The sequence below is a fragment of the Schistocerca gregaria genome, chromosome 2, assembly GCF_023897955.1.
Source record: "Schistocerca gregaria isolate iqSchGreg1 chromosome 2, iqSchGreg1.2, whole genome shotgun sequence".
NCBI lineage: Eukaryota > Metazoa > Arthropoda > Insecta > Orthoptera > Acrididae > Schistocerca > Schistocerca gregaria.
Window position 1 is genome coordinate 185144491 of NC_064921.1, and position 13455 is coordinate 185157945.

Here is a 13455-nt window from a genome sequence, read left to right on the forward strand (position 1 = left end):
TTTCAGAGCATTCACACAAGATTGGCGCCGGTGGCGACACCTACAACGTGCTGACATGAGGAACGTTTCCGACTGATTTCTCATAGACAAACACGACTGGTGAAAAATTGTTTTGATGCCCCGCGTAAGGAGGAGAAATGCGTACCATCACGAATTTGATAAAGGTGGGATTGTAGCCTATCGTGATTGCGGTTTATATTATCGTGACATTGCTGCTCGCGTTGGTCGAGATCCAATGACTGTTAGCAGAATATGGAATCGGTGGGTTCAGGAGGGTAATAGGGAACGCCGTGCTGGATCCCAACGGCCTCGGATCACTAGCAGTCGAGATGACAGGCATCTTATCCGCATGGCTGTAATGGATCGTGCAGCCACGTCTCGATCCCTGAGTCAACAGATGGAGACGTTTGCAAGACAACAACCATCTGCACGAACGGTTCGACGACGTTTGCAGGAGCACGGACTATCAACTCGGGGACCGTGGCTGCGGTTACCATTGACGCTGCATCACAGGCAGGAGCGCCTGCGATGGTGTACTCAACGACGAACCTGGGTGCACGAATGGCAAAACGTCATTTTTTCGGATGAATCTAGGTTGTGTTTATAGCATCATGATAGTCGCATCCGTGTTTGGCGATATCGCGGTGAACGCACTTTGGAAGCGTGTATTCGCTATCGCCATACTGACGTATTACCCGGCATGATGGTATGGGGTGCCATTGGTTACACGTCTCGGTCACCTCTTGTTCGCATTGACGGCAATTTGAAAAGTGGACATTACATTTCAGATGTTTTACGACCCGTGGCTCTACTTTTCATTCGATCCCTACGAAACCCTACATTTCAGCAGGATGATGCACGACCGCGTGTTATAGGTCCTGTGCGGGCCTTTCGGGATACAGAAAATCTTCGACTGCTGCCCTGGCCACATATTCTCCAAATCTCTCACCAATTGAAAACGTCTGGTCAATGGTGGCCGAGCAACTGGCTCGACACAATATGCCAGTCACTACTCTTGATGAACTGTGGTATCGTGCTGAATCTGCATGGGCACGTGTACCTGTACACGCCGTCTAAGCTCTGTTTGACTCAATGTTCAGGCCGCTATTTGTGCGGCTGGTCCCGGCGGAGGTTCGAGTCCTCCCTCGGGCATGAGTGTTTGTGTTTGTCCTTAGAATAATTTAGGTTAAGTAGTGCGTAAGCTTAGGGACTGATGACATTAGCAGTTAAGTCCCTTAAGATTTCACACACGTTTTAGCATTTTTTAAGGCCTCTATCACGACCAGAGGTGTTTTTTCTAGGTACTGATTTCTCAGGATCTATACACCGAAATTGCGTGAAAATTTAATCACATGTCAGTTCATGTGTAATATATTTGTCCAATCAATACCCGTTTATCATCTGCATTTCTTCTTGGTGTAGCAATTTTAACGGCCTGTAGTGTAATTGTAAAGTAACAGCAGTCGATGAATAAAATGTTGCTGTTCAAACAAATATAAATTATTGTAAGTAGGTAGTTGTCTAAGTAGGTAGTTATCTAAGTACGTCGTCTACCAATTTGTGTGAAGATGTAGAGGAGATGGATGAGAACTTGAGAGAGGATTGTAAGTAATGGCAGTAAAGAGAGAGTACAGAGGCTTTTTATGTAACAAAACGCTTAATTTATTTCAACATGTTACAGATTCCAGAAGCTGCGTGTCTGTGCTGTCGGTCCGGGCGCCCAGCTCGGCGGCGTCGCTCGCCCGCCCGCTCAGACATGGTGGTTGGGGATGTTCACCTGGGGGATGACCTCGCGCAGGTTGCTGACCTGCGTGTAGCGCGAGTCGGTGTGGATCTCGAAGCTGGAGTCCTGCACCTGGCGGTGGCCCGTGCCCAGCGGACCGACGGGCCCGGGGATGATGTGGGGTCCGACCGGCACCGGCTCGTGGGGGCCGTGGGGGCCGGGCGGCCCGCGGGGGGCGGGGCCGGGGGCGGGCCCGGCGGGGAAGAGCGCGGGGCCGGGGCCAGGGGGCAGCTGCGCCGCCGCCACGCACACCACGGACAGGATCACCGCCTGCGAATGCGCCGGAAGTCACACCACTGACACTTACTGTTCTGTAGCTTACACCTTCTACTGGCAAGTTTCCTCTATCACAAACCCAAATTTTCCTTGGTCTGCCACTACTTGGATACTGTTCCGTCTGGCATACAGAGTAGAAAACATTCACTGTGGTCATTACTGGAAACGTATTGCAAGTGTGATGTGCGACGCTGTTGATCACGGCTGCAATCTCGTTTGGTTTATTGTTAAGGTAAAGTTGAAATCGAACTGTGGTTGGTTAACATATTATAGTGCTTCACTGGGGAAGACACTACTTTAGACAGTGAGCCATAGCCTTCCTCCTGACATACTGAGTAGAAAACATGTACTCTGGTCATTACTGGAAACTTATCGCCAGTGCGATGTTCGACACTGTTGATCAGGGCTGGAATCTCGTTTGGCTCACCGTTAGGGTAAAGTTGCCATCAAACTGCGGTTGGTTAAAATATTATAGTGCTTTACTGAGGAAGGTACTACGGGAGACAGTGAGCCATAGCCATTCTTCACCGATTCAATTAACTCATCCAGTTACAGTGCTAGCTACTGTTTACCAATACAGCCCTTGAACCACATTAAACACCTTTTGCCAGCTACAAAAAACGTGTTAAACGAAAGATAAAAGTCTTAGAACAGATTGAGGATTCTACTGGCAAGTGTCCTCGACTACAAACACAAATTTTCCTCGGTCTGGCACTATCGCGAAACTGTTCCATCTGGCATACTGAGTACAGAACATATACTATGGTCATTACTCGAAACATATCCCCAGTGTGATGTTCGACACTGCTGATTAGGGCTGGAATCTCGTCTGGTTTATCGTCAAGGTAAAGTTGCCATCAAACTGTGGTTGCTTTAAATATTATAGTGCTTTACTGGGGAAGGTGCTTTTGGAGACAGTGAGCCATAGCCTTCCTCCAACGTTTCAACGCTCACCCAGTTACAGTGGTACCTACTGTTAACCGTATAGCCCGTGAACCACGTCAAACACCTTTCGCCAGCTACAAAAAACGTGTTAAATGACAGATAAAAATATTAGAACTGATTGAGGATTGAACGTGCGAGCTGTGTTTCCTCATTCTGACAATTCACCCCCTTCAGTATGGCAGTTGTCTAAACCAACACTATGTTGTTGTTGTTGTCTTCAGTCCTGAGACTGGTTTGATGCAGGTCTCCATGCTACTCTATCCTGTGCAATCTACATCCTTCTGAATCTGATTAGTGTATTCATCGCTTGGTCTCCCTCTACAATTTTTACCCTCGACGCTGCCATCCAATGCTAAATTTGTGATCCCTTGATGCCTCAAAACATTTCCTACCAACCGGTCCCTTCTTTTTGTCAAGTTGTGCCACAAACTCCTATTCTCCCCAATTCTATTCAATTCCTCCTCATTAGTTACGTGATCTACCCATCTACTCTTCAGCATTCTTCTGTAGCACCACATTTACAAAGCTTCTATTCTCTTCTTGTCCAAACTATTTATCGTCCATGTTTCACTTCTATACAAGGCTACACTCCATACAAATGCTTTCAGAAACAACTTCCTGTCACTTAAATCTATACTCGATGTTAACAAATTTCCCTTCATCAGAAACGCTTTCCTTGGAATTGCCAGTCTACATTTTATATTCTCTCTACTTTGACCATCATCAGTTATTTTGCTCCCCAATTAACAAAACTCCTTTACTATTTTAAGTGTCTCATTTCCTAATGTAATACTCTCAGCATCACCCGACTTAATTCGATTACATTCCATTATCCTCGTTTTCCTTTGGTTGATGTTTATCTTATACCCTGCTTTCAAAACACTGTCCATTCCGTTCATCTGCTCTTCCTAGTCCTTTGCTGTCTCTGACAGAATTACGAATTACAATGTCATCGGCGAACCTCAAAGTTTTTATTTTTTCTCCATGGAAGTTAATACCTATTCCGAATTTTTCTTTTGTTTCCTTCACTGCTTGCTCAATATACAGATTGAATAACATCGGGGAGAGGCTACAACCCTGTCTTACTCCCTTCCCAACCACATGTAAAAATTTGGAATTACATTTAATGTTTAAATTTGTACTGGCTCTTGGATTCTGTTAAAGAGGAAAGAGTTCTACGAATGCTACAATGTTACTACGTTTCTTACTCAAAACCTTCACTCAGAACAATGTTAGATACGTGTTTATATTTCAAGGCAGCAAATTAGTAATACGTTTTTGCGATCAGTCGCTTATCCGTGTTGAATAGTGAACTGTTCACCCGTGTTACTGGAAGAATAACTGTTATTAGTACTCTGTTTTAAACAATAGCAGTCGTTTCTCTCTTAGTACAGAATGGGGAATGAATAATCAGAACTGCTAACACAGGGAAACCTGGAGTTTAACACTGAGTGCCATATACAAAGGAGCGCCGTTACCCTGCTAAGTCACACAGGGGAACCTCTTGTGGAGATTACAGCAGTTCGGTATTGTTTCACCCTCAGTCGTATTTCCTGTCGGCTGTTAGTGATGAACAAGTAACTGTGCAAAGCCGCGTGGTACGATGAAGTCAGTACAATTCATCGTGCAACTCTCGCCATTTAAAAATACGTTTTGCGGGATATTTAATTTACTGCTGACTTCCTGAGACTATCTTTTGCCAACCCAATACATCACAGAAAAAATATTCTCTTAAAACAGTTTTCAAGAAAGATCGCTTTAACAAGTGAGAATCTATCTTGTTGCCCATATGAAATATGAGTCCTTTTTTGCTTCGGCGGGACAGGGCTATGGTGACAATTCTTTAAGCAGTCAGAGCTTCAACTTTAGTGAACAATTTTGATCAATTCCACCTTGAAAGCTACAGTGGGCATTATTGGTTACAGATCAAACTGATGAGGTAAGGTACTGTTTCCTTGTCGTTGGCCTGCCTTATACTTTTTTCCCAAAAGTTGGAATTGTAGCAGAAGCTGAAATCACTTGTTATTGAGTAAACTTGGGACTGAATAACGAGATGAGTTGGTCACGTCGTTGTGGACTCACCAGCTTGAACATGTTGATGCCGTGTAGGTAGGTAGGGCGTTGGTTGGCTGCTGCCTTGCTGTTGCTGCTGCTGCTGCTGGACTGTGCTGTCTGGAGTCCGCCGCGGTGCTTTTATACTGGACTGCACAGCGCAGCCTCCAGCCTCCAGTCGTAGCGGCCGACCGTAGGGAGGGAGGGAGGCACGCTTTCACATGCGTGGCGGACTTCCCTGACTGTCCCTGTGTCGCGATCACGACACGTGCCCGGGCCGCCACGGTAGTCGATAACGGTCCAACAGAAAAGCGTATGTACCATTGACGAATATTGGACCTGGAAGCCGATCAAGATCAGTCTCGTATACATTGTGACTCCTGTAAATGCTCGATCACCAGCGAACGAATGTCAGAGGACGAAATTTCCTTCTAGTGTAAATGGTAACCGAGCGAGAGGGTACGCCATTCGGTCATGTAATGCACGCATTTCCAAATGTCCGCTGTTGATCCGCTGGCTGTTAGTATCTCAGCGAGCCAACAAAGGATATTCGCGTCGCCTCCGTTTTGGCACTATCAACACAATGAGAATACGTCTGCTGTTTTGTGAGTGAAGTTTTGTTGTAGAATGCTGTGCGTGGGCGATAGCGTAGTCTGAACAATATGTAATCTTTCTCAAATACAATACAATTTGGCTACCATAGGTGCTTACGACACCCGCAGCATGAATGTTGTTCCAAAAGAAATATGACTGAAGAAAAACTGCCGACACACTCAAAGGTCCAAGTCATGACGTGAAAAAGACGATATATTCTTAACACGCTTCCATCATATTTTTATTAAAATTCTACTGTACAATTAATCTCTTTGAAAGAAAACAAGTCCGCAGCTCGTGGTCATGAGGTAGCGTTCTCGCTTCCCACGCCACGGTTCCCGGGTTCGACTCCCGGCGGGGTCAGGGATTTTCTCTGCCTCGTGATGACTGTGTGTTCTGTGCTGTCCTTAGGTTAGTTAGGTTTAAGTAGTTCGAAGTTCTAGGGGACTGATGACTATAAATGTTAAGTCCCATAGTGCTCAGAGCCATTTGAACCATTTTTTGAACCAATGAACACAAGACCGAATATATACGTTTATATCTGACGGCGAACTACAGTTTGGAATACTGAAACTTATTCCTGAAAATTAACTTAACTGCAGTAGGTATACATGTACAACCTAAAGCGAGATACGAAAATACGTGCCACACTGGGACCCGAAACCATATTTCCCGCTTATCCCAAGAACTCACCTTACCACTTAAGCTATCTGAGTACCTTCACCCGAGCGACCCAAACTTCGACATGTCACACACCTACCTACTTATTTTCATAGACTGTTAATTCATTTACCCACACACACACATCTCTTTGCTCACATGCAGGTTTTCAGGATCAGGCAACAAGAAGTCATACACTATCGTAATTGAATTCCTTAAAGGCCCGTCTTCGTCTTACATATATTTATATTTGATGAGAACTAAATTTCAAATACTAAAATTTATTTTTATAGTGCATAACTTTTCGTTGTCTTGGTTCTAAAATCCAGAATATGATTAACGCGAAGTAACAGTAGGGGTAAGTGAATTAATAATGAATGCCATGATGTAGATCGGTACTTGAAACATGAAAATTTCAGTAGTTCGGGTGAGCATGCTCGTATAGTCTAAGAGGCATGACGAAAGCTAGAGATAAACAGAAAACATGGGTTCGAGTCCCGGTCCGGCACAAATTTCCATATATCGCTTTTCGTAGTACATCTATTCCTGTTACAGTTAAGTTGGATTTCAAGGCTAAATTTAAATATGTATGTATTATGATGACTAAAATCAAGAATATACGAAGACCTCATCATTCTTGTTCCTTACGTTCGTTGTATCTGTAAATACACGGCTGACGTGTATTGTTATTTCAGAGGATTTTTATATAATAACCTTATAAACAAAAATGATTTTCCGCGATCACTCTATCTATCCTCGAACATAGTTTGTAACAGACTTTGTGGAGCACCTTATGTGCAAATTTATGTTTCACTAACCACACTTCATTCACTTTATGCTCGTTATATATATCTTAATAACAGCCTTGAAGTGCTTCGAATACGTCACTACAGACGTCAGGAACTATCTCAGAAACAGTGTCTATTCAAAAGTGAAATAATTTTGACATAAATGACTCCAGTTGCTTATAACCAGAGCATAAATGCTAGATAATTTTGACATAAATGACTCCAGTTGCTTATAACCAGAGCATAAATGCTAGCCTTTCTTTGGGATTTGTTGCACTTTGTGATCAAACGTATCCGGACACCTGGCTGATAAATTTCTTACAAGTTCGTGGTGCCCTCCATTGGTAATGCTGGAATTCAATGTGGTGTTGGCCCACCCTTAGCTTTGATGACAGCTTCCACTCTCGCAAGCATACCTTCAATCAGGTGCTGGAAGGTTTCTTGGGGAATGGAAACCCATTCTTCACAGAGTGCTGCATTGAGGAGAGGTATTGATGTTGGTCGGCGAGGCCTGGCACGAAGTCGGCGTTCCAAAACATCCCAGAGGTGTTCTTCAGGATTCAGGTCAGGACTCTGTGCAGGCCAGTCCATTACAGGGATGTTACTGTCATGTAACCACCCCGCCACAGGCCGTGGATTATGATCAGGTTCTCAATGGTGTTGAAAGATGCAGTTGCCATCCCCGAATTGTTCTTCAACAGTGGGAAGCAAGAAAGTGTTTAAAATATCAATGTAGGCATGTTTTGTGATAGTGCCATGCAAAACAAGGGGTGCAAGCCCCTCCATGAAACATACGGCCACACCATGACACCACTACCTTTGAATTTTACTGTTGGCACTACACACACTGGCAGATGACGTTCACTGGGTATTCAATATACCCACACCATGCCATCTGATCTGTGTACCGTGATTCGTCACTACACACACTTTTCCATTTCTCAATCGTCAAAAATTTACGCTCCTTACAGCAAGAGAGGAGTCGTTTGGCATTTACCGTCGTGATGTGTGGCTGATGAGCAGCCGCTCAAACATAAAATCCAAGTTTTCTCATCCCCCGCCTGTTACAGTACTTGCGATGGATAATGATGGAGTTTGAAATTCCTGTGCTATCTTTTCAAAAGTTATCTCATATGTTTGAGTTGTGTTTGGTTTCCTTTATTTTAATAGAAAGTTGGTTCTTTTCTCTTAGAGATCTAGGAAGATGGATTCATTTAGATAACTGCAAAACTTTTTTTTTCGGACTGATTGGTACCTTCGATTCCTCCATTCCTCACATATAGAGTATTGTAAAATACTTCTAAGTGCTTCAATGTCTATGATAAAATAATGTTATGTACTGAGGAATGATGTAACATATTTGAAAGTGCTTGATTATATATGATGAATTCGTGTTATGCAGTGAGGAAGCATGTAACATTTTATCCAACTTAGATCAATCGCTCAACTATTGTAATTCACCTGTTGTTTATTTTATTCATTTTGGAGCTCTGCAGACCACCTTTCTGTTCGGAATTTATCTTACTCAAGTGTTCTTCGACTCTAACAATGCGCAATCTTCTTCTTTCCAATGTCTGTGATGATACATTCCTGAAGGTAATTTTGTCCTGGGTACGTAGCTCGGTTGCGATTTTCGATTTCAAAGTTACTCTGCCGTAAAGGCCTGTTCTTTCCATGATCATATTTCTTCCAACTGTCTGTTATCTTTTGTATCTAGCCTAGTTTGTTTGACTTGTTCAAACGCAGTGCAGTAACTGGTGTCTCAATCTCCTTTAGTCAGCTTTATGGATGTGTCTGAAGAAAGTAGCTCTGTTTCAAATGGTTCGCGAGATACGTACAAATATAAAGGGCATTTAATTCTTTTACAGGCTTCTAGGAGTTTTAGAGAGGACTTAGTGGATAATGTTTGATAAGGAACCCATCTCTGGCAATGTACTGCTTCGAGTTAAAATAAGTCTTAACATCGGTCAATTTTCAAATGTATCACTTCGATACGCTTACAGCAGCGAAAACGAGTTGTGACCTGTGCTCCCGTCTGTGTTTCAGTATTCCTTTCTTTTCAAGTCAATTCGTATTGCATTATCAGTTGTTGTTGCCATTCCCTAATCATCTTAACAAGCACCCAGTACAATTGCAAGATGAAGTATCTGTCTTGATGACTGCTGTTTTGATATTAGATGACTGTGGCATACTTAGAAACTTCCGTGAAATTTAATTATAAAAAAAGAGAACCAGCAGAATGTCTGCAAATGAAAATCAATAGTGTTAACAGAAGAGAAACAATATTGGAATCTCTCACATTCAGTTTATTACATTTTCGTAAGTACTCCATTGTTCTTGTAGATGTTTTTAGTGTGGTATCAAACGGAAGTTTATCTATTGTTGAAGCAAAGAATCTGAGACATTTGGCCAGCATGTATCATTGTCAAATCGGAGCGCCAATGCTTTTGTTGTATGGTCAATGTTTTACTACAATAGCAAGGAACCAAATACATCAATTCAAAAACTGATAGAAAATTCAGTATATTATTGGGACCTCCCAGGTGTTAGGTATGTGTATGAAGCCATCCCCTTTATCTTTGCTGTTGAACATTAGTGTTCAAAATTGTGTCTCTCATCATGCCTGACGTCTTTGGCTACCTCTCGGCCGAAAGACGTAGCACTATAGTAGCGTGTGTTAGCAACTAGTGTTAAGGAGGCGGGTTCTTTTCGTAGTGGAATACTAACCTGTAAATTTAACCAGGGGGTGAGTTATTTGCCCTCGTCATCAGCATTAATAATACATCAAACTGACAGTGGGGTTATAAATTCATATCGATGCCTCGGCAAGTGCTCTTCTAGGAACTTGAAGGGATTGTGTAATCTGAAATATAAGCAGGGTGCTTAGGATTTTCAATACGAAGATCATCACGTTCGTACTGAGTGGGTATAACAAAATTGGCCCAGAAAATATTTCATACACACTAAGATAGGCAACCCAACTTACATCGCCTGAGGCAATGATGAAAATTTTGTGAGATGACAGCTTGTGATGTCTTTCGAGATTGCACAGGTTGGCACTTATGTATGTAGACTGAGGTACTGCCTTTGACGATATAGTATGTAGCTATTGTTAAGATTTTATATTTATGTCAGTTTCAGTGCTTGTTAATCATCTGTTAGTTTAAAGTCATATTTATTTCTATGTCAATCAGTTTTTATATCCTTTTTGTTTTAGCACAGCTTTGATGTTTCTTGATTGTGAAGATAAGATAAAAGTATCTTTTCAGAGGGATTCATTATTGTATCATTCTGATACAATAACTACAATAGCAAAACTATTAACAATTAGATGCTGGAAATAAATTAAATATTTTTCCCATTTATATCACATCTATGAATGGCCGTTGTCCAGAACTATGGTGACTTGAGGGACTTGCAAATCTCTTTTCGAAGTATTTTATATATAAGGTGTGTGAGTGTGATGAAATTTTCAATAATAGCTACTTCTGTTACTTTTAAGAGAAGTTTGCTAACCCACATTGCCCATCACTTCGTTGATCCTTATATGGATACAGAAGAAAAAGGAAAAAGTTACTTTCTGCTCTACTGTGAGAAAAAAATCATGATTCTGAATAATATATCGGATAAGTTCTTGGTTGCTGATGCATCTCGCATTCTAAGTTGACACGTGCTGCGTCGGATTTGAGTCTGATGCCTTTGAATGCGTTCAGCAAATTTTTGGCCGTTTTCGATACTTACATTATGAGAGTATTTAGTGTTGCCAGCTGCCAACGTCCCACATGAAAAAAAGAATGCTTTCGGGTCATACCGCTCAGTCTCAGAAGTCTTTGCCTCCTAAGATGTACTGGAGACAGCAGGCTAAGCACACCTCTCGATAACGACTTGTAATGCCTTGTTTTCTTCCACACCTGAAGGCCCCATTTGACAGTGATCATTGACACAACTGCACAGAGATTTCTGCCCGCCCTGCTATGAAATTAACATCAGCGGTTCCGTAGTGGTAGCATTTATATTGCCCTGTCGTGGCATTCAGTCTTTCCTGTTCACCTTCTCGGTTTTTGGCGATTATGAGGAACCAGCCACTCCACATCTTCGATTCTTTCAAGAATCGAATTCCTTTGTATAAAACCACCTCAAACGCCTGACTGATTTACAAGTGTCTTAATGTGTTAAATATTTAATTGTAAGCACGCAAAACATTTGTGGTGCACAGAATTGTGGTTTTTGAAGCATCTCGATGTTTATGACGTCATATCTTCCGATGTATGTGTCGAACAATGATGTAATTTTGCAGGTGTGTTCAGTTGTATATGTGGATACCGTCTGTAATTTGTTGTGAATGGAGTTGGTGGTAAAGCAGTAATAAATTAAACTGTCATACCTGATGCTGAATTTTTACTGCATGAACAGCGAGAATGTACTAAGCGATGAACCTTTTGTCTTTCATTAATTTGTGGATGTTGTCGCCAGTAAAATGTTTTGAAAAGGTTTGAAGTTATAGTTAAAGTTTGTTGGAAGTCTTTTAAGTTCTCTCTTTCTCAAACTTTGGATAAATATACTCTGAGGTATTTGGAAGCCTGATGTATGTTGGTTCAAAACATACTGAGACCTAAAAACTTTAACACTCGACGTATTCTGCTACACTTTTAACTTAAATTTAAAGCTTCTAATGAGTACAGTACGACAGCATTTTAAATTATAAATTCCGTCGGTAAGTATGTGAAATAATGAAAACGGATCGTATGTTGCCCCTGGAAGCTGTTAGGTAGGCCACCAGAGCATGGAAATAGGTGACCGGTTCAGCCGTTTAGTAATACACACTGGCCTCAGAGGTGTGTCAAATGGTTTCCTACCTGCAGGTGCCTAGGGCTACCTCGAAAGATTTCTCTGTAAATACTATTTTGAAAATTCTCAGTGAATGTGGGCAAGTGTCACCGAGGGAACTGCCAATCTCGGGGTCTTAGAGTAAACCTTTGCCAATGTATTCACGTGTGTGTCTACGTCGCACCCCTCCTTGATCACACGTGAAACTGGAGGGCTAAAGAAGCTGCTTCCAATCACGTTCAAATTTCGTCGGATGGTTTCGGACGATCCCTGGTGGTTGCAACCTGTACACACTACCAAAAACTTTGCGGTCGCGCTGTGCTACAATGGGGTGAGATCGCGTTTAATGGGGTCGCAGCTCCGCAGTGCCCTTGGAGATGTCCGAAACGTCCGTGGGTGTTAGTAGCGCCAAACGTCAAGAATATTGTCCCGCTGCTTATGGCTCTGGGAATTGTTGTTTCCGTCTGTGAAATGTGCGGGAACCAATGTCCCAAGAAAGGGGTTACTTCATTGACACCGTTTATGCCACCACCTATGGCATTTTGGTTTCGATACTGAGCGGCGATGTGTCTGCAATCTTTTTCTCGGTCACCGGTAAGAAAACATCGTGATTTCAACGATGGTTGTTGTTGTTCTTACCTGCATAGCAAAGGTGTCAAAGGAAAGGGTTAAATGTGACTAATGCTGTGACGACCTTTCCGTCGTGTGACACGTCCATGGTAGCGTGGGGAGAACTGTGGTGAAATTTTGTGCCAATGTGACGTCATTAACCAACCTTACATGTCACAAGAACTTGCTGTTGGAAGTGTCGTCGAACGCGAGGGTGATGTCGCAGGGCGCCATCAGTTTGTACCATTACAAAGAAGGACAAACCTTTGGGCAAAGTTTCAATCTTGGCGTCACATTGGAAGTTTCGAGGAAACGATCCTTTAGTTCTGTTGTGCAGTGCACGTCCCTCGCTCCATATTGATATCTTCATACCGGTATTTTTGCAGTTAGGTCTGAAACACCAGGTGCTTCACCAATACGAGCGATTAGGTGACCACATCCCTGGGAGATGAAGAAGCTTGCATAGGATAGAGTAGCATGGAGAACTGCATCAAACCAGTCTCAGGACTGAAGACAACAACAACAACAACATTTCCACATACCGACAATGCGTGCATTTTACGTCAGCGCAGTAAGACGTTGATCGAAAAGAACTTCTCCCAGTTAAGAAGTTCCTTGTCTTTGTACACATATTGTAGCTAGCCATATGTTAACACAATGGCTCTCACGTTTCCAGCCAAATCCGTGCTGCAATAAAGGCTGCCCACAGCTGCAATGTCAGCCATATGTCGCTGAAACAGTTCAGTTTGTGAATACGTACACTTGAAAATAGCATTACAGTCGAACCTCACCTATCGTAAGTGACTGAATGTTCGTTCGCCAACAAATACAACAAAGTAGAAAAATGAATATGTCTTACCAGATAGGGAGGGTTTAACGTTCCGTCGACGACAGGTTCATTAAAAACGAAGCATCGAGTCC

At 42.6% G+C, this 13455-nt stretch overlaps 2 protein-coding genes across 2 annotated transcripts in view; both read right to left on the reverse strand.

The window, feature by feature from the left end:
* LOC126336648 (probable G-protein coupled receptor CG31760) overlaps positions 1 to 13455 on the reverse strand; it is a 1468739-nt gene that overhangs the window by 563769 nt on the left and 891515 nt on the right. The gene's annotated exons all lie outside the window — the stretch shown is intronic.
* Positions 1623 to 5165, reverse strand: LOC126336653 (cuticle collagen 2-like). Its single transcript, XM_050000577.1, has 2 exons — positions 5087 to 5165; positions 1623 to 2053 (listed from the first exon to the last, which is right to left on the reverse strand). Exons 1-2 carry the CDS (start codon positions 5096 to 5098, stop codon positions 1751 to 1753), a joined length of 315 nt encoding a protein of 104 aa, XP_049856534.1. The 5' UTR covers positions 5099 to 5165; the 3' UTR covers positions 1623 to 1750.